Source organism: Motacilla alba, chromosome 3 (assembly GCF_015832195.1).
Source record: "Motacilla alba alba isolate MOTALB_02 chromosome 3, Motacilla_alba_V1.0_pri, whole genome shotgun sequence".
Taxonomy (NCBI): domain Eukaryota; kingdom Metazoa; phylum Chordata; class Aves; order Passeriformes; family Motacillidae; genus Motacilla; species Motacilla alba.
In genome coordinates, this window is record NC_052018.1 from 40,974,845 (window position 1) to 41,001,026 (window position 26,182).

The window sequence follows — 26,182 nt, forward strand, 5'->3', positions numbered from 1 at the left end:
GAGACAAGCCAGGTGACCACCTCCATAGGCTGGCATAAGATTGTGCTTAGTGGCTCTCTGCTACTCAACCTTAGGAAGGGGGCATCCAGCTTCTCTTATCTGTAAGCCACGCACTGCAATTTCGACGCATGTGGCAGCCACAGAAACACAACCTGTTCCTCCACAAACCAAGTGCTGTGAAGGTACCAGCAGTGGTTCACATCAAGAGCTGATGGCAGATCCCACACGTGCCCTGTGGCACTGAGAGCCAGGCACAAGGCACATCCTGCACAGCCCCTCTTGGTATGATGTTCAGCCCAGTCAGCAGGTTCTGGGTCTGGAAGGATCAAGTCAGTCAAGCCAATTTTAAAGCACAATTTTAAAGTCCTGCACAGCTTATACACCATGTGTCACAACAACCACAGGCCACCAGCTCTCCCTAACGTGCTCCAAGGTTCCTATGTGCTCACAGTGCTCTCTACTAGCTGGCTTGACTCTCAGAAAAACAGATTACAAGTGCCAGATAAACACTTGGAGAGGGCACCTTGACCAGAAAGCAGATCCACACAAAACCTAAGTGATATGGATACACACAAATATAAAGTATTTGCTTTATATGCACTACCAAATGGTGGGAAAAGGCCCCTTACCAAGCAAGAAGCTGCAGGTTTCTACATTGCTATTAATTAGACCACTGCAGCCCTCTTATTCAATGCCAAATTCTGCATTGGCATACAAAGACCAGAAAACAGAGTCTTTGCTCCAAAGACTTTATTTACATTGTAAGCATTGTCATGAAACAAAAAATAAATCTTTCAACCTTATGGCTGTGCAAGTTACACATTAAGCATGAGCCAACACCCCACTGGACTAGCAAGCCTTTGGGCAAAAACAAGCTCCAGACCTCTGTTGTGGCTCAGGATAACTTTGTGAAACATGTTGCTGCTCTGATGTGCCACTGGAGGAAATAAAGACAGCAATGCAGTGAATTTCACACTGTTCTTGCCTGGAGAAGCTATGAACATCACCTACAGCAACACAGTGAAATCATCATCAATTCAGAGGTATCTGAAACAGAATACCACTCCTCTACCCTCACTGCCACCAGAAAGCTCACAGCAAACAGCAGGAAAAAAAAGGAAAAAACTAAGAAAAAATTCTCTGTAAACTGTTTGCTTCAGCTAGCAGAGGGAAAAGGGTATTATCTTTATTGCCAACAACATATAATGAAACCCCAAGTCTCTAAGACATGACCGGAACAGCAGAATATTCTTTGGATAATAGCCACAGGATATGGCCTGCAATGAGCTTGAGGACAAATTTGTTCCTCACTGAAATTTCACTTCTCTCATTTTAATTCCCTGGCCTGTGAAGCATGTAATAAACTTTACAGGCCTTATCAATGAAGGGCAGGGATGGACTGGAATAAAATATTTCACAGACACTTTCTAGAGCCAAACAGACTATTTGCTGTATCATACGTTCATACCGAAGAAATTAAATGGCAAGTAAAAATAAGCCAGCTGCTCTTTCTTAAGGAAAGGCATTATTTGATACTTCAATATCAAAAAATGTGAAAGGAAGTAATTCCTCCTCCTTCTCTAGGGCAGAGTAATGACTTCTGTAAAAGAAATCAGTTCACAGGTAACGTAAACCCGCTAAGAAATTAAAATGCGAAAAAAATGGGAGAGTAACAGTGTGCCTTTAATGGAGATGTGATTTCCTGTCCTCCAGCTTCTTCCCACATTCTCCCAATTTTGTATTTCTCAGTGCATACTTACCAGTTGAGAATCTGAATTGTGACAGATTTTTAACTTTGTTCCTTTCTCCTTTATCTCATACATCAGTTCATTTAGTACGTGAGTCTGTGCCAAGTTCTTAAAGAAAAAAACCACCATGAGAAACATGCTGAGCATTCAATTACAGAGTTTCTTGAGTTATACATTCTAGATTTAGGGGTAGACCAAACCAGATATACTTCATAACGTGTAACTAAAGTTTAGATCCAACCACTAGAAAGAGCACTAAAAAAATCACTAATTAGACTGTTTCTAAAATTGTATTTATTTCTTTTTCTGTAATTTCAAAACAGTTCACTAGTAATAACTTTTTAATTTATGTTGAACAACAAGATTTCTTGTTTTTTTTTTTAGGATGAGGACATTATTATCAGAAACCATTTGCCTCTTTTAAACTCTGCAGTCCCTCTCACCATGCCCCATGAAGCATAAAGGCTTTGGCACAATGAAAAGTATTACTCTTCTGAATTTAGGAACGAAAACAACATATCTCATCTTTGTGTGTTTATTTTTGGTCAACTCTGACAGCAGATCACTTAGGTTTCTACGATGCCCTTAGTATGGACAGGTAACAATTTGCAGTTTTACTATCTGTTTGACGAGTTTTGTAATCAACATCATAAACACAAGGTGAGGTGTGCCAGTGCAGAACACCTCTGTAGCAGTTTTCTTTCACATGTTCACTCCTGTCTGCAGACATAGAGATGTCTCTGCTCAGCTGACAAGCAACAGGATGGTGCAATATAAAACCCACTAAGGCTGCTGGTTTTTTTGAGGATGTTGGATTGGTTGTACACTAAATATCAATAGATGTGTATTAGTATAGCTCATTCCTCTTACTGTAGTCAGAAAAAACCCATAATCGATAAAAATAATTTTATAACTGCATCCATAGTAGGGGTTTGAAATCATCCCAATGAACAGTGCAGACATTTACATTATGCACACAGTGCCACTGTTCACATCACCAGTATGGTAGATACCCTGCATTAGTCATGACTAATAATGCTGAACTTCAAATAAAACCATATGCTACAGTACAACCCACACACATACACAGTATGTAAAACACTTGGCATTTTCACTTGTTTCATTACTGTGCAAAATGCCAATGATCCAGGAACTCTTTTGTATTATAACGGGAAACACTCCTTGGATAGCAAGGAATAAAAAAAATTTGAAAAGGACTTTCAGAAAGCAGAATGAAGACTTGTAATACTCAAAACCTTTTCAGAAGCCCATAGATTATACAGACTTAGTATTTCTGAAATCTGTTAAGAGAAAGTGGCATGATCTCTCCATCTTACCTGCATGACAGCATTAAAAAAGCAGGTATTTCCTAAATTATTTATTCCTTTAACTGGAACTGATGCAACGTTACCAGAGCTTTTTCCTTTCAGTATTTCACTTGTTTCACTGTTTTCTTCACGAAGACGTATGATTTTTGATGAACCTATAATTAAATTATAGATTAATATGACCACATAACTGCATAGCCTAATCAATTAAGTCCTTTCATTATTATGCTTATTAATTTTAACATATGTGGAAGATACCTTCATAATACTCTAAGCTGCTGTATGCAGTCTTAAAACCACCAAAAACCCAAAAAACTAGACATCAACAGATAAAGCCCTGGGGGGTAAAAAAATGCCCCAGCTACATATATCCAACAGAATCTTCCATAATAATCACACTGTCCTGTAAGACTGTAACTTTCACAATTACACAGGCAATAAATAAAGTAAAATGAGTTATTTATTAACAACAGGCAGCTGAGATACATGTTCATTATACACATCAGAAACACCACCCAAAGGCTGCTTTTTGGGGCATTTGAAAGGAGGTAGATCAAAGTTACCACTGAACGCTCCAAGTCTTTATCAATTCTAGTGCTCTGTTCCAAGTGCCTTGTCAACAGCCCAAGTGGACTCATTATCCCTGGATTTGCTCCTCAACTCACCTCTCTTTGTCACAGCCTGAGGAACTACTAATGCAATCCACATACATACAATGCTAGTGTTTTAATTTCAAGTAACAAAAAATTTATAAAACTATGCTATAACATCCATATAATTCCTTGTTTCCCTTATTATTTAAATAGATGAGGGGCAGCAAAGTTAGACAGTCATTAACTTGTAGCCTAGAGGTAATGGAAAGACTTGAGATAACAATATTTAGCCTTGAATTCTACTAGCAACTTTCATACTGTCATGGTTGCAGGACTAAATGTGAACATTACTGACATCTGCAGTGTCTTAAATATTGATTAACAATGCACATCAATGTAAACGAGTTATGGACTTAATAGATGCCAAGAATTGTGATGCTACAATCTCTGTCTTGACATATGAATTCATGTATTTGTTCTAATGAGTTTCACATTGAAGTCTCATTAAAGGGTTCTTGAGAAATAACTAACAGACCTATTTACGTTAATGAAATTCTCATGCCAAAAGGTTCTTTTATGTACACTCCTAAATACCTTCTTGCTTGGAAAATGAAAAAAAATATATAATTAAATAAAAAAGAAGTCATTAAAATATCTATTGTATCTGGCAACAAGCTTCTGACGCAGTCTGCCTGCACCCTACAGTGCCATTGAGGCGCAACTATTCTTTCAAATTTTATCAGAGTTTTTCAAAACAGAGTTAGAGGTGCTTTGCTGTTTAAAAACATTTTAAATGTTCTTGTTAACAGTGCTTACACTGCTTTAAATTACTCTCCTTTCCGCTCAGGTGGAAAATTAAGACAGTACAAGGGCAAAGTAAAAGACGGAATTCTCCTTGAAAAAGCAGACAAAGTGCTTTTGAATATAATAAACAACAAGAGAGCTGCTCACACCCTTAAAGAGTCACTGTTTTATGGGCTACATGAAGCAACACCTTTTAAATGGCATACTTAGAGAGGAATGCTACAGTGTCTACAGCTCATCCACCCACAGATCTTCAGAACAACCACAGCATGGGAATGGGAGCTCCAAGCTACCTGCAACTCAAAGGCACTGCTCTCTCTCAGAAGTTTAATATTATAACTGGAGATGTTTTCCCTGCAGAGAAGTGGGCCATCCAGAGCAGTGCTGGGGAAAAGAGATGGTTAAAAAGAGAAAAAAAAAAGATGGAAAAAAAAGCCAAAATTGTGGAAATAATTTGTGTATTAGTATACCACAGTTGTTGCATTTATCCATCGGCATTCAAAAACATCTGGGACAGCATCTTAAAGTAAACAATGTTCACAGGGCCATCTGGACAAAACTGCAGGCAAAAATTAAAGCATAAGCATATGGAAAAGCAGATTTTTCTCTTCCCTTTAGCAGTACAGGATGACAAATGTCAAACCTAGATCTGTCCACGCTTCACTGTGCTATGCTTTGCAGCACCACCTGGCTCTCCTTGCACAGCCACCAAATATGGACAGCACTGCCACAGCGGACCATATCTGCAGGGCAAACTCAATAAAAGCATTTCACTTCATGGTTAAATGGCAGCTTCACACAAGTAGCAAGGTTCCATTTGCTGAACCTTACATACAAATTATTTAAGGGAGGGAAAACAAAGCCAAAGCATCCAGCTTTGTGATAAGAGCTGGATGAATACACAATTACAAAACACAAGAAATGAGAACCAGACATCCGATTGCCACAAAGCTGGATAATTAGGATATATATATATATATATATAGGGATAAGGATATATGTATAGGGATAAGGACAAGTAGTAGCAAATTGGAAAAATGCCTGGATGTTGGCATCAAAGTTAGGAACCTCCTTTCATTCAGAAGGTTTTAATTACTGCCTTTTGATTTCTCAATAATTTTAAAAACACAATCCACATGACATTTTACTATGGGTTTTTTTTTGTATCTGTGAAAAAGTCATGACAGAAATGTGCTGCTTTGCCATTACAAACATTACCTGCTGCCTTGCTTACAACACACAGATATTTTTAAGTACATATACAGAGCCAGAGGAGGGACAGCAGTTTTTAATTTAGCTCTGCTCAATGTCCCCAGTTCAGTGATAAATGACAGACAGGCCTGAAGCTGAATGTTTACTTGACATGTGAAGAGTTGGTCAGTCTTAATAGAACATGCTGGTAATGACTGTGATAGCTAATACTTCTACAGATTGGGGCTGGAGGGTCCTTCTGCAAGATTAACCCAAGGCTACAAACATGTTATTAATCAAAAAGCTAATATCTAATTTTTTAAAGTGAATTTGCACTGAACAACTGTTTTATGGACCTTTGCTAACTCAGTCATGCAATCCTGTAATTTAACGGGTGGTGTGCTTTTGGGTATGACAAGTGACTTTTAAGCCGGTATATACACAAGGATCCCAGTTGAAGGATTCCATCAAAATGGCTGTCATCTGCAGCTGCCCACAAGGACCTTCAGCTCCTGGCCTAACAGAATAAAAGAAGTAGTCCAAGTCATTTGTCCACATACAGTAATATTTGTTATAAAGGACCTTGTTCATATTAATGAAAGCAGGATGGGTGAAAAGCACAGAAGTAATTAAATTCAGACAGATTTCTGTCATTAGTTAACTCATCTTTTAGAGAACTGACATGGTAACCCTTAAGCTCTGCCTTTCTCAGGCAGTGTGAACATCAGCCCTAGGCAGGCCTGTCTATCCCCAGCAGGGACAGAGTATCCCACTATGCTTGGGACTCACATTCAGACTGTGCCCCTCTGTCAGACTCTTCCGGCTGTTTTGCTGCAGAGGTGATCTTTCTGATGCAGCCATACAAGGAAAACTCTCACCTAAGCTGTGCCTTGATCACCAGAACCTTTTCTTCCTTTGACAAAATGTATCTGGCTGCACAGACACTCTTCTTGAGCACTCTGTCAAAACCCATTGCCCAGCTCTCCATCCAGATCATCACACCCTACTGACCACCTCTCCATAGGCACCAGGTCAGTGCCCACCTCTGGTCCCACCATGATATCATATCCACCAACCCTCAGACAGTTGCTTCTGTACACAGACACAGTCTCACGCTTGGCAAAGCTTCCTAACACCACCCTGCTCTCCCCAACGCTAGAAAGCCCCCTTCCCACCAGAGAACTGGGAAGAAGAGTAGCAGAAGCTGCTCCTCTGCTACAGCTCTTGCCAGCAAAGCACCCTTTTCTTGCTGCTCTTTTCTTCAGCTTTTCTTGTGCCTGCTCCACTCACCTGTGGTCCCATCCCATAAGCTCTCCACAGGCAGGGAACATTGTCCCACAGCTGTTCAGCACCAGCCTCACGGGCAGTGACTGAGATTCCTAAGCCAAACATTAGCATGGACAACGATTCATTCCACAAAGCAGAGCCACTTACTGCACCAGGTGTACAAAAACACACAGTGCTGACACATCCACTTGCAAAGGAAAACTTATTGTGGGCTCCCTATCAATTTGTTTTGCCAGCATTTCAAACATCTGCAGCACCCATGGACTTCTGTACCACCTTTGCCGAAACTGAGCTCTGTCTGGGGGTGCAGATGGTATGAAAGCAAGAAGATAAATGATATCAAGATTTTTTTCAGCCAGGGGAGTAAGCACTATTGCTCATCTTTTCAATGCAACATTTTTTTTTAATTAAAAATAAGGGTTCCAGGAATACACACTTTTATTCCAAGGTCAAGCCTTTTCTATTGAATACAACTCTGGTACTTCAGCTGAAGGTCTTCACAGTAAAAGCAAGGTTAACAGACTGTATTTTTTTACCAAGTTCTCATCATGCTGTATTATGAAATGCTACTAAATTGTCTGACACTTCTTTTTTATCTAAAAAATTTAGATTTTTTTTTTCAACACTGTACAACAATTAGAATTCAACCTTTAGAGAAACAGCCTGGTTTTCTTCTGAAATGGTCACTAGCTTTACATTTTAAAAGCCAAATTTCGCTAGTAGTGTTACAACCCTACAAATCAAAGATTATAAACTGCAATTTCATTTCTCTGAGTCTTGCCATAATGTTATAAACTAAAATGACATCTACATAGTGTGGAAGAGCAACCTATTCAAGGAGTGCTTTTGAACCTCTATGCTCAGATGACTTGTGTTACACCTCACAAGTAAATAAGTACGTGGACAGGAAAGGTGAGAATACATGGTTAAAAATGACAGAATGCCTAAAATTTTTTTGGTCAATGATTCAGTTTTCATTCCTTTGCAAGGAGCTTACTAGCAAGTAAGCAAATTTGAAAAAAAAATTCTGACCAACAAAAAAAAAGTAGTTTTACCAAAGTGTATTTTCAGATGCAGATAATCAATATAATCTGGTTTATTTTGCTACTTAAAATTAAGTAGATAGAATGGTCTTCTATGACTCCAAACTACATGTAAAAGTCACTTAAGAAAGAACACCATTTTTTTCAATATAATTCTTTTGTCAATTGCTAATATCCACAGCAGAATGCAAATCTGCAGTTATTCATCACACTGTTTTTCCATACAAGTCTGCAACTCTCACATGTACTGTAAAATTGTATCTATTTTTATGCATTAGTTACAGCCATCAAAGCAAAAATCAAGTTTCGAACTTTCAGTTGCTGGCAAATCCAGGCAGCTGAACTTACTAGCAAAACCTTATTCCTCTGCTTGTTCCTCCCAACAACAAATTCAACTGGAACATTCAAGAATATATCTTTTTCCTTTCCATTCTATTGCCACACAAACCAATTTAATTAACTGCTCTATAAAAAGTATGCGATCTTATGTTTCCGCCAACACATAATTTGGCTTTTGTAAAGGAAAATACGCATAAGATTCACTTCTAAGACTGCAAAACAATTTGTTTTCTCCAGTAAATGAGCAGACACACAGATTGCAATGTCTCAGCATGGTTCCTGTGTACTACATGTGCATTATGTCCATGTGAAGCTCACAAGTGTGCCACACGGACAATACTGCACCTGCCTTTCTGTGGCAATCATCACGGCCTGCTAACATTCTCCACAAAACAAGTTTCTGGGTGGTACACCCTAGAAAGCAATCTTGCTTTTTTCTTCCAGCTTGTGCCCAACATGACCTCTTAACCAAACAGACTCCTCTAAAAAAAAAGGGCAAAAAAAAAAAGAAAAGAGCAGGCATTGCTGGGTACAACAAACCATAGGATCAGATGTGAAAATCACACAGCTGCAAGCATTCTTTTGGGAACCCAGCACTGGGATTTATCTCAATCGCTTAATGTAATTACAAAAGTCAGTCATGTAGTAGTAATGTAATTTGCACATTTTTACAGCTGAAGTGAAGTTGAATCTTTATGAGAGGCCGAGTGAAAAGCAGGGATCCTGCTGCCACACTATTCCACCACATTAGTACCAAATGACAAGCATTTTGCTTTTGTTTATTTTCCAAGATGCATTAATTAGGAAATCTATATAACCCTCTCTCACATGTTTCAACTGATCATTTTATCTTTAAATGAATCCTGCACCTTTGAGAACTGAAAAAAAAATCCTAGCAGTCCTCATTTGCTACTTAATCCATGTTCATACTGCATTTCGACAGAAGTTTCTACACAATGCTATTTGAATTTTAATGATGCACCATGCCAACCAGTTGTTACAACAGAAAGAAATCCAGACGTAAGATGAATTCTTGTTAGAGTGCCACATTCTGCTATGAGAACTGTCTTCACTTTGACTGCTTTTTTAGAAAGAAATAGAAAAGCAATGAGGAAAAAAGCATAAGATTGATTTTTAAGCGAAAAATATGAATTAACTGTCAATTTTACACTACTTGTTTTTTACAAGCTATTTTTCATTTTTTTAAATTAGCTTATGTTTTTAAGGGGTGAATACACAAAATAAATTTCAAAAATCTACACCAACTAATAATTTAAATAACTATAACTACACTGAAAATATCAATGGAACATGAAATAAAATGTTACACTAAAAAAAAATAAACCAAAAGTAGAGTTAATTTTCACAGTAATACATCATGTCCTTTTGTATTCTGGACAACAGCACGAACTACATTTCAATTTCAGATTTCATTTTTCAGAATCCCTAAAGGTAGTCTGATTTAAAGAAAAAAACCTTAGATAGATTTCTGAGAGGAAGTACCAAGTCTTCCATCTATCAAAATGAACCAAGAGTGCCAGTTCTGGTCGCGAGTTCCCTGTCATGCACACCAGTCATTTATAAATACACGGCTGTTTTCCAGCCTCTTCCAGCAAGGAGCGTGGCCTAAAGCAACAATCCCAGGCAATTAGATTTTCTGTCCTTTCCTTGCCACTCAGGAAAACCCAACAAATCATCTTTGGGCCAACATTCCCAGATCTTTCAGGAATGCAATCCAAACTGCTCAACAGAGACTGAGTGAAGAGGATCACAGGATTTCACCTTTAAAACATCACTAGAAGTACACACACACACACTTAATGCATTAATCCAAGCCTGCACTGGAGCCTCAACACTTTCCCAGAATGGAGCAGGAGACACGGCTGCCCTGCAGGAGCGATCCTGGCACTCTCAGACCTCTTGCTGCCAAGACAGGCACCCTGCAAGGCTATGTCTAAGCCCTAAACAAAAAAAAAATTACAATTCTGGTTCCAGTTACAGCTAAGTTTCCAGTTATACCAGCAAACATTTCCATGAAATGCAAGCATTTTTGAAACAGAGTACCAAAATTAAACACAAATGCATATACAGCAAAAACATATGCCGCCCTGCTCTGCTATAAATATGCTTGCTTTTCCTGAGTTAGTTTGGAATTTTAGTTGCTTAATTTAAGACATTCCACAGAAAACTTCTAAACTTCTTAATCTGAAAGCTTTAGATGTTTTGAGTTTCACAAATTAAAAGTCTAAACCAGGAGGCACAGAGTTGTATCACTCAGAAAGTCTTATCCAGCAGTACAATAATGGAATGAAATTGCTTTCATTACATTGACTGAAAAAAAACCACCACAGCATTTTCATCTGCAAGAAAGCTGCAACATGCATTTATTACACATAAATTTGAAACTAAAGCTGTGAACAGAAGTGAAACCACATGCTGTATATTCACCGCTCCAAGAAAAAAAAGATGCAAAAGTTAGCAATATATCAATTTATTAAAACTGAATAATTCAATATACAACCTGTGACTAGATCAAAATATCATATTTTTAAGCAACCCTTCATTTTTTCCCTCAAAAAATATGTGACATCTCTTAAAACTGGTAGGATTTATGCAAATTCAGCTAGAAGAATACTTAGTGTAATTCTGCAAGGCAACCATTCTCCTTTCTCACTTCTAACTGGTTGATTATCTCTGTTAAAGGATGCAACTAATTGTTTTAAAAGTTTATTTAAGGTGGGTTTTGAGAAGCAAATGTGGAATTCAGTATACTTTCTAAGTCACAAGCCAGAAATGCTGCCAAGTGTGTTGCAGCAGGGATGAATAACATCAACATTATCAAGAGTAGACAGCTGAGGGCCACACATACAAATTTCTACCCACTGTCACATATATTGAGAAGGCATAGTATGCTTCTAATATAAGAAAATAATTTAACACTATCTAATTTTAATAGGAATGACCATCCTATCAATTAAAATCAAAGAGTAAAAATGGACATTACATCAAACAACAGAGTACAAGAAAATCCACTTAAACAAATCCAGCCAACTGTGGGGAACAAGTTTAAATCAGAAAATTTTAAGCTGTTATACATCCATACCAAAAAATTAAATTCATTTATAGTGACTGTATAATGTATACTTCAATATATTATTACGTGTTAATTTATTATTAATTTATTAATTCATATGGCCTTATCTTATTTAAGGTAATGACTCCTCTATGGTAAACTTTCTTTGTTAAAGACAAATTCAGAAAGACTGTCCTGTAGTGTCCAAAATATTTTTACAATGTAATCATACTGTAGAAAAAAAAGTGACATTATGTTTTCATAGGCATTATTTCCCCAAGTAGCTTTGCATTATAAATTACATTACAGTCACATTGTACATAATTTTTCAATTGAATTTTTAACATGAATCAAAATCTGAAATGCTTATTATTATCTCCAGATAAAACTAATTGTGCAAACTTACTTGGTTCAGCCCTGGCACCATGTTTTTGAAGGAAGTCAACTATCTGAGCCAGAACCTTTTTGTTGCAATGCGTTGACAGCTCTTCATCACATTCGTAACACCTAAACAAAAGAAGAAACAAACTGGAATTCAGGGCTATGAGCGTGCACATCCCAGCTCTAGCAAACCTCCCAAACAACATTATACAAATTACTTAAGCTCTCGGTTTCAATTTTTCACACTAAAAAAATGGAATAGAATTGAATTCCTTCATCTCATATATGCTCTTCTACAGATCAGTCCCAATTCACTGTGGTCCTTACAGATTTAAATAATTTCAGAGAATACAAAGGACAAACACATATTGCCTCCAGAAAGCCTACCTTTCTTCTATAGAAAGCATTAATTTTATCTGTCAGAATCATTCTTTATCATGAAAAGACACTGTCTTAAGTTATGTGAAGTCCTTAGGCACAGGCACACACAAACACCTGCATACTGATTCTTACCATATGATCCATGTGCTCAGGTTGATAACGATGCAATGAGGTTCTGTGCGTGCAGTTTGGAAGTGTTTCAGAGAATGCTGGCCTTCTGAATTTTTACTACATCCCTAAAAATGGACACATCAACCCAGTAAGGGGGGACGGGAGGGGGGGGAAGGGAAGAAGAAAAAGACTATATTATTAGTAAATACACTACAAAAACTCCACTTTTCAAAACTATTCTGCCCTACTTATTTAGCATTCGTAAGGATTGAGAGGATTTAACATTGTCATCTTTTCTACTTGGAAAAATCACTTAAAAATATAGAGAATTATTAAGTTTGCTCTAACTGAATAGAAATAATTCCTAGGTTTTGTATAAGTATTGACTAAATATCAACATACAAAAAAACTATACCATTCACAAAAGAAAGAATCCTCTAGTAATTGTGAATGAAACAACTACGTAGCATATTTGGTCCACAGAATATCAAGGATGATGACAGCATAGGTAACCCTCACTGCTCAAGAATGTTAAATGCAATCCAGACATTAAATGAAAAAAGTACATAAAGTGCTTTTACTACAGAGCTGCTCAGAACACACTATTTATGTACAGCAATTTCAAGAGAAAGCATTTGCAATGGTTCAAGCATGAACAGAATGGGACTTAGGTTCAGGACTGGTCTCTGAATAGGCATAAGTTTTAGAAGCTGCTAACAGCATGAACATGAAGAAGCACACAGAATCAAATCCTTTTAAAAGCCCTCCTCAAAAGAAGTTTTTCAATCAAGATATATGAGTCCTCCTCAGATCTAGTTAACTATCTTCTGAACCCTGTGAATAGCATGTTTCTTTGCAAAATCAAATCTGTTCATATTATACTGGTAGGAGTTGGCTTCTATAGTAAAACGTACTGAAAGTAGTTTTCTATAGTGAAATCTACTGAAATTCCAAGAAAATCATGACATGCTTTGTTCAGGCAACTATTGGCTGAACCAAGCCTGATACTGCCCATAAACTGAATTTTGCTGTATCAAGCAAAACTTTTTCTTTATTCACTCCCAGGGCAGAAATCTGTGAAAGCCCTTGGGGTTAGGACCTGCCATTTTGAACTCCGAGGCCATGATTTGACATTATAACTAATCCATTCTAATGGCTGGTTGCCACAGGAGCAGCATTCTCACTCGAGCACAGTCCTTTTTCCCTGGTTTCAGTCAAATCTAGCAATTGAGTGTCCACAGCACAAGTTCATTCAGCAATATACATGTTTGGTTTTTCATTCATTTCTATTTACGGGAACTTCTGCCAGAGGAGCCAGCTGAACAGATGCATTTTGCAGCCACACAGTTCACAGAGCCAATTCTCTGTAAGTGGCAAGAGGATGCCAATAAGAACAGAGAAAAGGCAGGACCATCACTAATTGTGATGCCACACTGCACTGTGACACATAAAGCTAACCCTAAACACTGCCAAAAAGGAACAGGAATGTAAGGTCACACCCCACTTCCCAAGGAAGCTGAAGCAGCGACTCTCTCAACTAAGCACTTGCGTCACACTGTTCTTCTGGAGGTAATGAGATGCCAAACAGACAAGGATCCAAACAGACAACATATCCTTTAGAAACTCCCCCTCTACAAACTGAGCACACATGCTTACCTGAAAGCCACATTTGAGACACAGCCAGATGTCTGAAGGTGCCCCGGGCTCACCGTCGCTCACCCGCCTCTCCTTCAGGCATTCCGCACAGACTGACCACACGCTCTGAGCCACCGCTCTCTTCACATGATGCACGTCCACTGCCTGGCTCACATGCTGGCAGGTTAGCCCTACAGAAAATAACACACACTCGCCTTTACCCATCCAAAATAATAGCTATGGAAGAGAGCACATGTACGCTGAAAGACCATAATCTTCAATTCATTCAGCACCAGGAAAAAAAAAGAGCAAAGAATTAAAGCGGGAAAGATCGGCCAGCTGCTCCCCACATACTGAATTTTATGAAGGAATCTCTTTTAGTCTTTCCATAATGGAAATTCTTTTCAAGTCAATAAATGCCACCTCTTAAAACCAGATAAACTAGTTCGTACAAAAGTACAAGGATTACTTTTGTACAAAACTAATTTCCCTGGTTTTTGACAATAAAATAATAGATAAATCTATTTTTGCATATAACACAGGCCATGGACCTCTTTTCAACCCATAAAGAAAGATTTTCAAATACCCATGCATCCCTACTACAACTGCTCATTCTGAATGTGAATATCAACCATTCTTCTCTGTCATATTTTTTTGCAAAAATTTCACTATATTACAGAATAAGCTAAGTCTGAAGTAATCTCTGAAGGTCATCTTGTTCAAGCCCTCACTTAAAGCACTGCCAAATATTAATTTAGATCTATTTGCTCATGGCTTTGTTCAGCTGAAAGTTGAGTATCATCAAGGACTGAGGCTTCACCAACTCACTAGAAAATCAGGTTTCTGTCTGACCACTCTCAGAGTGAATATAAAATAAATGTCCTCACACCTAGTCAAATTTTCCATGCCCTAAATTTGGTCTGTTGCCTTTAGTCCTCTCATTGCAGACCTCCTACAAGAATCTGGTTCTGCCTTCTCTGTAACTACCATCAGGCAGTCAATGAAAGAAATCATACTTTCACTCCTTTGGCTAAACAAAGACATTCCCTTCAGCCCCTCTTCCCACATCATGTTCTCAATCTCCTTAAAAATGTAGGAGTGAACCACTGGCCTCACTGACAAGTCAGCCTTTCTTGTAAGAGAGAGCCCACAACTGGGCACGGTTCTCCCAATGAAGTCCCACAAGTGCTGAAAAGATGGAAAGAATCACCCACCTGCCCCACACTCTCATTAATACAATCCTGCCTACAGTAGGCACAAACAGCACAGCTTGGTTTTATTCAGTGTGTGCATTAGGACCCTCAGGACCTTTTCTGCAAAGCTGCCTTAATTCCCACCCTGTAATGGCTTGTGGTTATGCCCAGATGCCAAACTCTCCACTTGCCACTGCTGAACACTGAGAAGTTTCTGCCTGCCCATTTCTCCAGCCAGTCTAAGTCACTCTGAATGGCAGACCTATCCTCCTGCATATCAGCTAGCCTCCTCAATTTGTTGCTATAAAGAGATGGCAGAGCACAGCTTCACAAGGACATCAACTAGTTTTCTCAGCACTTTCAGATGCATTCCATCTGACCCCACAAACTTGTGTCCATCCAGTTCGTTTAACAGCTCTGAATCTTCTACTCTGAACAATGTTTATATCCCAGAGTCTGCCATTAAGGTCAGGAGCCAGGGAGGATCAAGTGCAGAGTTTACATGTGAAGACAGAAGGAAGAACTGAGTTCCTCAGCCTTTTCCCACATCCTGTGCCCCTAGAGCCCCTGCCCCCTCACACAGAAGGTTTGCACTCACCCCAGTCTTCATTTTACTGCCACTGTATTCATAAAGGCTCATCTTAGTCTTTACACTCCTCACCCAATTCTAACTGAAGTTGCTTTACCTAACCCCTAATCCTACACACTCCAGACCTCTGCAAAGGCAGCCCAAACCTGCCTACACCCTCTCTGCCATTCTGTTTTCCCCCTGAGCTCAGCTGGAAGCTCCCTGTTCAGCCACACAGTCTCCTGCCACACGTGCCTGACCTCACAGGGAGAGGTTGTCATCGAAGATCAACCAACTCTCCAGCCCTTCAGGGAAGTCATGTAGTGTAACAACTGATCATGTCATAAACACTTGACTGAGGATATTTCTGTTATAAATTCGAGCAAGAAAAGTATTTCATGGTACCAATGATTTGTGGTTTTCATCAGTCAACACGGAAGTTATTAGCCCTCAGCCTCAGGACAAACATCACCCTATGTACTTACCTGAAATATCATCTGAAGAGTCCTCATCCTGTGGCCTGTTAGGCCTTTTGCTTCTCTTGGGCTTCTCAGGGTTGGTTCTTGATGGATCTTTCACCCGCATCTGTTGCTTACTAGGAAAGACAAACAGAAGTAATGTTATTGTTTATTGAAATGTTTCACTGAATGCAGCAAGTTTCAACTCTCAAAGCACAAGATCAAACCTCACATTTGAACATCACAAACACAGTTTTGGGTTTGGTCTAATGTCAGCTATTGTGTAACAAGGAGCATGAATGTGTCAGGAATAAAGTCTTAGAAATGTCACAACACCAGTTAGACTACAGGACACTATGAATTGTAGCTGTAGGAAAAGGGGACACATGCACACTCACTTCTAGGCAATGATGTTAAATATTTGAGGTATTGAGATTTTCTTTATTTTTGTTATTGCAAAGCAAGTTATTACAACTACCAGGAAAACTTCATCAAAATAAATGTTTTTCTTCCTTAACACATATCCCTCATGAAAGGTTTCAGTCATTATTTACGCTTGGCACATTCCCTAAAGGTTTTTGAGCAATTTCAAACAGTGTAAGAAAATAAAAAAGTCTTCCAAATCTGATTAAAGTGTTCTATCCTACAATGAATGACTGACTGGAATGCAAACTGATTAATTTATTAAACATTGGAGAATCCATTAAGATGAAGTCTCTCCTAGGAAATTTGTGTCATTAATCAAGCAGTCCTATGAGGAACAGAATTAAAGCATAGACATTTGCCAGTAAACTTTAAAAAAATCATTAGAGATTTCAGCACACCAGTAATTTAATGTGAAATTAAATGTGAATCCACTGAAGGACTGTAGCTGTGCACCACAGAGACAGCTGCTGGGGCTTAGTTTACAGTTTGTCTTTTAATGGTGTGGTTTATAAAAACAGATTTTAGTTTTCACATACAAAGCATATGAATGTAAAACAGTCAAATACTCATACACTGCGAACATGAGAACCATTCTGTTCAGAAATAAAATGACATCTTGTTATGTACCAAAACAGGCTAGTAATGTCACCTGAGCCAACATGACCAAAGATTTTCAATTGTGCTACTGCATTTAGGTATAGGAAACCTCTAAAATGCCCTACATTTGGGAATAGCAAAAGGTATATTCCTACTACAGATCAATTAGTTAAGTTTGCCAAAGTTTAACAAGTTTGTCTACTTAAGATTTTTTCATCTTTTCTGTATATGCATTTAGACCTTTGTATTACTGAAGCTCTGAGAGACATAGGAATCAACCAGTATATTGAATTCAATATTCCCTCTCCTTACTTATCCATTAAGCCAATGAGGCAGAACAGTCATCAATATTGACATTAGAGCACCACCACCACTGATACCTGAATAGCCTTCCCTGAAGCAAAGCAGACAATCTGTATCATCAAGCTCCTGTTCCAAGTTCCTACACATTTGGATAGACATCCCTGCATCTGCCCTACATCCCTACATACTGTTAGTGCTAGAGGTTTTCTGCATGAACCTACCAGTGAGAGATTTGCTTTGGACAAGTCACATTTTTGTACAGTATAAAAGATATCTTTACTCACTGCTTCCTCACATCAACAGCTTCATGTTTCCTCAAGCCTTCAAAACACAGCACACTTTTTTTACAAAATGCTACATTTACACAGAAATTAGCTTATACTATATTAAATACCATGATGTTCTTAAATTACAGATTTCAAATTTTCCTATACTTATAAAGTCTAGACATGCAAGTGAACGGTGCCACTGAATTCAGGGGTTCACAAGAATTTGCTGATTTCATGGGTACACAATTCCTGTTCATACACTAAGAAAGGTCTAAATAGTCCAGCTCCTGACTATATATGTTCAAGAGATGTTAGCATACCTAATGTCCATCAACAGCCACGCAACCTGGCATTCCTAGAACATGAGGAGGCTCAAACAACTTCAGCTGTGTCTTTCTACCTTGGCAGCTTCTCATATATATCCAAGTTTCACGCGAAACTACCCATCACCACTTGTCACACTGCCACTTAACTGAGCACAAGATTCATCAAGACATTCATCAAACAGTAGGGTCAACAGAGCTACTGTGAGAAAACACAAGACCTTACACTAAATTATGCAAAGAGTCAATAGCAAAGACAGCAAAGATGTAATCCCTAAAGGAGTTGTGTTTAGGTGATTCAACATTGACATAAACAATATATGAGTTCATTCCAGCATAACAATTTTGATCTCTTTGGACAGATTATGTAAGACTGTCCAAAGCACAGACTTCACCCCAATGAAAGTCATCTTTGTATCAGTACACTTACAGAGCTCCAATAAATAATTGTGGGCCCAACCAGCTGAAATACAAACATGTCTTTCCCACGTTGAAATCCTGTGGCCCACAGCACAGGTGATACAACCTGGATCAGGGCAAACACAGCCCACTGCTGGATCCATATCCTAGGGACCCTCAGGACAGGGGGGAAAACCAGTGTCAGCTGATACCCACAATGACTAAAAGCATGGCACTTCAAGCCCAATCTAATCAACATGGCATTAGAAATGAACACTGGCATAAGAAGCTGCACTCACACTGCACAGCCCAGACACTTTTCAGTCTCCTTTCACTAAGAGCAGGCAGAGGAAAAGACAACACGGACCATTAGATTAATTACTTTTCATGGACATACACACAGACAGACATCCATCAGACAATGGTTACTGACCTGTGAGCTCTGGGAAAAACCAGAGCATATCAAGGACTTAGACAGCCAGGGTTTGTGCCTGATTTGGAAAAGCACAGAAGTGTGATGGAAGGGTAAGAGCAACGAGCTACTCCACATGATCTACGATGCAAGTGTCTATGGAGTACTGCCTGCCCTTTTCCAGTACATTCAGGGATTGAAAAAATTACAAATGAAAGACCCCATTTAATAAAAACATGATCAACATCAATCAACATAATTTCAAAATCAGAATGCTTATGACAGGAATTTGATGATTATATTTAATTGAGTTAAACAAGGAAGAAACTTAGGATGCTTCAGAAATATTTCAGTTTATGGGAAATAAAAGATTTGAGTTTTTGTTGGAATGAAAATACTGAGCAAAGAGACTCAAGAAAGCATAAAATATAGCTAAGAAAAAACCAAAAGAGATGCTTTATATCTTATTGTTGGCCACAGGCACAAGCCAGTCAGGACAAGCAGGCAAAAGAGAAAAGAACAATTTGGACAAAATTAACTTGACACACTGAAGATTAAAAACCAAGGTAGTATTCCCATGATTTGCCTCTTTCCAACCCATTCTCATATTTTTTTTTTAATATGTCCAATGAGAATTTTCTGTCTACAGCCACCAACTATGGAGTATTCTAAAGGGGAAAGTGATTTTCCTATTCCTATTTCCTATACTCCTTTTCCTATGCAGAAAGAGGTCACCACAAATCTTCGCTTGAAGTTTTCTTTTGTGATGGAACAACAAATATATTTAAGCTTTTCATTTCATACACATACAATCAAGTCATGGTGCACATGATATTTGATAAATAAATCTGACAAATAAAAAGACACTGATTTTTGTGGTAGAAAAACCAGAGTTTAGAGGGTATGTTAGCACTACCCTCATCTCTACTTGGCATACAGTAAAAATCTTAAGTAGAAATTATGCAGTTTCCTTGGGGAAAAAAAATTAGAAAAAGTTAGATTAAAAAACCCTAAACCGTTTCCTTTCAAAAATCATTTTGTACAAAACTAAGAACTAATCCTTGCCAAACATGTTCAGATTATTTGAGCCCAGCATACAGGAGTTTGAAGTGTAATCATCACCATCACTAGCTATTCTCAGTTGACTTCTTACTTCTTAAAAGACTCCTAAAGTCAATCTTCCTACAAAAAGCTGATTAAGATCAAAACCTCCTCACTCAACTGCTCATTTCCACCATTCTAGAAAGAACAAACCACTTCAAAAGCAGAATGATCTGCCTATCTAATTTTAAATGCTTCAGATTTGACAGAGTGCCAAAAAACAATTTGCTGAATTTGTTAAGTTAAATCTGTGGTGTGCCTAGACTATTTTAAATTTAAGATATGCTTGATATGGTCTATATTTAACAGCATTAATATTCCTATATTTAGAAATTTACCCTCTTCATAAAGTATATATTTAGATACTTACAAGAGTTGAATGTTGTTCCTAAAATAAGTAACTGCTATTTTTTTTTAATTTACATTTTACTGTAATTCAGTAAAGCTAAGACCAATAAAAGTTACAAGGCTAATATGAACTAAAAATCACTTTTCCTTGGGAAACCAAACCAACGCAACCCAACCCAACCCAACCCAACCAAACAACCAACCAGGTTATTCCTCTTCACAACATCTTTGTGCAAGAGAGTTGGAGAAGCAACCTGTCTTCACTGTCTGCACTTCCCAAAACCTTTTCCTATCTTACCATCTTGCACTTCTCACTTGGAAGATGAGTGCCTCCTCCTAGAATGTCTACAGTTCACTTACTAGATGTTGAAATGTGTCACCTTAGTGAGTCTTCCCACGCTGCACCTTCACTATGATGCTTATAAGAAACACAGACCAGACCACCAGTATGTTAGAGAAATAACCTGCTGCACTGATTAATATCATATCACTGCTTCCATCTGCCTAGATCCACTCTTCCCCTCCTCTTACACTTAGGGTGTGAGCTCTTTCAGACAAGTGCCACTTATCTGTGTAATACCTATTACAATATTTTTCTGATTCTTGATTAACTAGGAGGATTACAGTTGCATTACTAGAATGCAAACAAGATAAAAATTATGCAAAACCCACCAGTCTATCTAAGCATACTGACCCTATGAAATGTAGCCAAGTGAGTCTACAGAAAACCTCTAGGTACTATTTTGGATACGGACAATACTCTCCCAGTAGGACTGTCCATCAGCTGTGAAACCAGTATTGTTAATTATTTCATCAGTGAGCACCTGAATTCAAAGAAGCTGGGGCAAATACATTTACCTCAATCCCTTAATTCATCTGAGGTAGCCTAAATTCCAGCTGTCTCACTAGTTGTGGTCAAACTTTCAAGTTAAAATTGTATCATTTTATGTTGCTAATGCAAAGAAAAACCTGGGTCACACTGAAAGGGCAGAGCAAACACTGAATACTGAGAAAATTAAGCATTTTCATATGACTTAACAGAACTGCCCAGCTGTAAACAGCAGCCTTGCACCAAAGGAGTGAAGGAACAGCACAAATGTGCAGATTAAGTCCAAAGATGCTTCAAAACACATCTGTGAAAGCTCCCTGCATGGATCAGTAATGCCAGATCGTCCGCATAACTGCTACATGTTTTGATGTAAGCCACAAGTTGATACATTTCAGAACTCTGTTCCGAGCATTACCTGTGGCATTTTGCCTTGCTCGCCACTAGACCAAGTGCCACCCAATCAAAAGAGGCACCACATCCATCACGGTCAGCAGCTGGGCAGTGTCACCCATCAGCAGGCCAGGAGGCTCAGCGCTCTGACAGCCACCAAAACCTTTGTGGAAAACAAGCCCCCGCTGCCTGCGAGAGCAGTAAAAGGACCAGAAGTGCTGACTGGTAGTGGCAGCGAAGCTTCCTCCCCTGGAAAATGTCATATGAAATTCTGAAAGCATCATCTCCAAGATTTCCTAGCCCAAAGGCACATCACACATCCTCCACTGTCACTAGAGCTCAAACGCCAATCCTGACGTTGTATTACAGTCCTAAAAAGGGTGAGACGCTGATGTACTTTTGGAGCAAGGACTGAGAGGGAGGCTTTGGACCGCTAGACACAACTTTCCAAGTGACAGTAAAAATCTCATAGCCTCTCTCACTTTCAGTAATACACTTCAGCCAGCTGCTGATGCTAAGCATGATCTATCAACTTCACATCCTCCACAATCCCCCTCGGATTTCCTTCTAAAACCACTGGCCACAGAAAAATTACCTCTAAGGATGAACACAAGCCAGAAATGTCCAGAAGCAAAACTGAAAATACTCTGTAACTGGGTTTATAACTAGAGTGTTTTAAAGCTCCAAGTGGGTAAAAAGAGTAACATTTTGATTACATATTTTTTGCTATTTTTTGCTATGATAACATATTTTTTACAGCAAAGTTTTATGGAAAATTTCAGATATACCTGGCAATATCCAGCCCCATAAAGCAAACTGCAACTTTCGTTGATGTTCTTTATCCCAAATTAAATGTTTGGGGGTTTTTTACAACATACCAGAGGGGAAAAACATCTGGAAAGATTCATGTGTGGTCCAACATAGGTCTTTCTAGAAAATTCATCCTTTAAAAAAAAAACACCTAAGTACCATAAAAAGAACCACAACTTATAACTAATGAAGTTGGCTTGCAAGGTAAAACTTTGTATGCAAAAAGACAGTCAGATGACAAACTGTGCATTCCCATGATATAAACAACATTACTGTACCATCACTACAGAAAATCTGAGGGCATAAGAACTGAAACAGCTGGAAAGTAACCAGTGAACTCACAGTACCTTGCCAGGATAACCATGTGGCCAAAAACTGTGGAAAAAGTAGTCCAAGATGTCACAACAGAAAATAAAGGGCAATATGAGCAAAGGATGAACTTTGGAGAAATGCTCATTCTGCGAATTCAAAGAAACAAAAAAGGAACTGTGGCTGAAGTATGTGTGTGAGACAGAAGGCTGAAACCCACACGATCAATACTTTAAGCTAAAGCTCCTGCTGTACCTCCACCTAAAGGGCTGAGTTGGAGAAAATAAAGGAAGACAATGGCTGCCCATAACTTCCCATCTATTCTGGAAGGGTGTTGTGGGAGTTGGCTGATCAGTGAGGGTAGAACAGATAAAAAAACCAGTAAGTTACTACCAGTTTGAGCTCCTTGAAAGTCCAAGTCTTGCCATCAAGAACAAAATATTTAATTCCATTTTCCTCCTCCACACAGACTGCCCCAGTTTGCTTTGATGGCATGTCTGAAGCAGAACAACTTGTCCTCGATCTACAACTGATGCTCAAAACAGAACCCCTGAGACACTAGCTGCAGTTCTGTGAATCTCACAAAATAAAGCTACAGAGCACCAGTTCTTCAATATTTCATGAAGAAATCTGACAAAATATTTACAAATGTAGTAAACAAGAGAACAATTTCACAGAGGCATAATCTGCTTCAAGCTTGCACATGCTCATGCCATTATTATGTTTCTGTTTTAAAAGCTAGAAAACAAGAGCAGAAAGAATCCTTTAAATAAAAGTCTGTTCTTTATGCTTGTAGAAGAAGATTATTTAATGGAATTGGGAAATACTTGTAGTTAAAGGTGACATGCAACTAGAATACAGTGCTACACCTGCAGCTATTACCATATGCTTCTACGTTCTTGATGTCTTCATTCTACTGCACCTATGTTTAATATGCTGTTGTGCATATCCTGTTAATAGTGCAAGTAGTAACACAGGTATAGCAAGGGCAGGACAAAGTCCTAAAGTAAAGGACAAATGACCGCAATAGAACGAAAGAAAAAAAATATAAAAAGGAATCAAAACAGAGAATCCCAATAATAAATAAAACGTGGAGAGTTGCAGCTATGCGTGTGGAACACCACGTCTCAGGCTAACCGCGAGGACCGGCACCGGGCTGTCATTTAATCCCCGGGCAGGGACCGCTCCGCGCCCGCCGAGCAGCGCACTGGAGGCCGCGGCGGCGGCAGCTGCAGGCCGGCACAGGCAGCGCGGAGCCGGGCGCGCACGGCAGCCCCGCGCCCTACGCCAAGCGATCGACCGGGCCGTACGCTCAAGCCGGCCACAGGCGCTGCTGCCGACCGCCCTCAGTCTAACACACCGAGAGGCTGCGGCTCACGGAGGCGGCCCGGCGCTGCCGTTCTCCTGTCTCGGCAGGGTTAACCCGCTCCACACCGACAGCGGGCGGTCGCCACCAGCGGCTCGTCGCCGGCGACCCAACACGAGCCGCACTTGGCCACCAGCCCGGCGGGAGAAGCGCCGGACAACGCTGCCGCGGGCGCCGCCGGCAGCGGGGAGGGCCGGGCCGCCCGGCCCGGGGCCGCGGCGGGGCAGAACCCACTCCCACCGCCCCCAGCCCGCGCCCCGCGCCCGCCCGGCCCCCCCGGGACGCGGCTCCGCAGGCCGCGGGCCCGGCCGCCGCCATGGCGGGGCCCATCGGCCCGGCCCGACCCTCGGGCCGCGGCGGAGGCTCCGCGACCCGCCCCGGCCGCGCAGGACGGGCCCGGCGCGGCCCCGGCGCCCCCCGCGCTGTGCCGCCCGCCCCCTCCCCGCGCCCCGCACTCACGGAGCGGCGGGCGGCGGCGGGCACGGCGGCGGCGGCAGGAAACGGCGGAGGAAGCTCCGCTCCGCTCCGCCCCCGGCCTCGCCGCGCCGCTCCCCGCCCCAGCCGCAGCCCGGGCGGCTCCGCACGAGTGGCGGCGGGGTCGGTGCTGCCTCCGGGGCACAACGCTTGTCCGGGGTGGGAAGGGCGGTGGGGAAGCGCGGCCGCCCGGGAGCGCAGCGGAGCCCACTGAGAGGCAACAGGTAGCGACAGGTCTGGCTGCGGGGCACCCTGGAAACTCAGGGCAAAGGCTGGGATGACCTTCACTTCTGAATTTTGCTGAAAGAGCTGGAGATGCTGCACTGGGTTTGTGCCCGTGCGCAGCGCGCTAAGAGGAGGTTTGGCAGCGCGCAGGGCTGTGGAAAGTCGTGCCCAGAAGTTATGCGGCAGGGTATGGGCCCTGCGTGGATTTTCGAGGCGACATCCACCGTGGGAGGGACTGGAAGGAGAACAGCGTCAAATGTGCATATCCCCACCGAGGACAGGCAGAGTAAAGAATGTCCAGCACTCGAGGGAGGAGCTTCTGGAAACTGGGTTGGGTACCGCCGGGTTTGAGTGTGGGAGGTTGTACAGAACTGGAAAGTCAAGTGAAGAGGTGAAATGGAGAGAGAGTCCCAAGAGGTGAAATGAAGGAAGCTGCTGAGGAGGAGTTGACTGAGTGCAGCCATGAAGACAGAAGGAGAATTGGATGTGCTGCTTCCCACCTTTTCACCAAGCTGCAGGAGTTTGCTAAGCTTGATCTGTTCTGACCTCAAATTCTCTGAGTCTTTCACAAGATGGCTAGTGAATGTTTCCTATTTCAGCAAACAAGCTAGTGTGTTCTCTCTTTTTGTACACAGTATGATCCAGTGTCAAATCAAAACCATGAAAATGCTTCTTCCTGTGAATATGCATTTCATGTGACAAGTGTTCTGGTGCTTCATATTGAACACTTTATGGTCCTTATGGTGATACATGCAATAAGTGGAGATTAACTGTGGTCATTATTTTACTACAGATAAAATATACAGTGCATTATATTTCAAAAGATAATTTCTAGAAGTAGGATATTCTATCCTTACCTTGTGGGAAATGGAAAATGCATTAAACCTCAATTCATATATAGATATACTGCTTCAGACAGACGATTTGCAAATGCCTGTCAAGGAGGCCATATGGAGACGCTGGCAGAAGGGCAGCTAGTGAACCAGTTATATGTGCCAAGTTCAATTTGTCACACTTTACAGTACCAAGAAATATTTTGTTCTCATTTTGAGAAGGAAAACTAATTAGTAAATATTCAACAACCTACTCCTCAAAGTGCATCTTTTATGAGAACATCCAGCATGCCTGCTTTTAAAGACTAGAATTGCTGGTATGTAACATATCTACAAAGGTATGCAGTAAATACGGAATACTGATTTAAAATACGTGGAACAGAAGGACCCTCATTTTTCCACTCACATACATCTTGGCCATTAGTCCTTCTGGCTAGAAGACTGACAGCTTCAAAGCTAAAACTAGGGTTTCAGTTCAAAACTGAAACATTCAAAACTGAAACCAGGGATCATTGACTCATAGAATATCCTGAGCTGGAGGGGACATACAGTGTTTGAGTCCAACTCCTGACTGTGCACAGTACAGGAGAATTACACACCATGTGCCTCAGAGCATTGTCCAAACACTTCTTGAA

General features: G+C 40.3%; 1 protein-coding gene across 5 annotated transcripts in view; it reads right to left on the minus strand.

The window, feature by feature from the left end:
• Positions 1–25,520, minus strand: part of USP45 (ubiquitin specific peptidase 45) — a 50,034-nt gene extending 24,514 nt beyond the window's left edge. For 2 of the 5 annotated variants that reach the window (XM_038132634.1, XM_038132635.1), the window contains exons 1-6: positions 16,161–16,270; positions 13,936–14,105; positions 12,301–12,404; positions 11,813–11,913; positions 3,086–3,231; positions 1,761–1,856 (exon numbers count right to left, since the gene is read on the minus strand). In XM_038132634.1, the coding sequence (XP_037988562.1) occupies positions 1,761–1,856; positions 3,086–3,231; positions 11,813–11,913; positions 12,301–12,404; positions 13,936–14,105; positions 16,161–16,260 (717 nt within the window). In that variant the 5' untranslated portion in view covers positions 16,261–16,270. Of the gene's footprint in view, positions 1–1,760; positions 1,857–3,085; positions 3,232–11,812; positions 11,914–12,300; positions 12,405–13,935; positions 14,106–16,160; positions 16,271–18,883; positions 18,906–24,474 lie in introns of those variants that run through there. The other 3 variants (XM_038132631.1, XM_038132632.1, XM_038132633.1) reach the window with 3 other exon arrangements.
• Between the last annotated feature and the right edge of the window lie 662 nt (positions 25,521–26,182).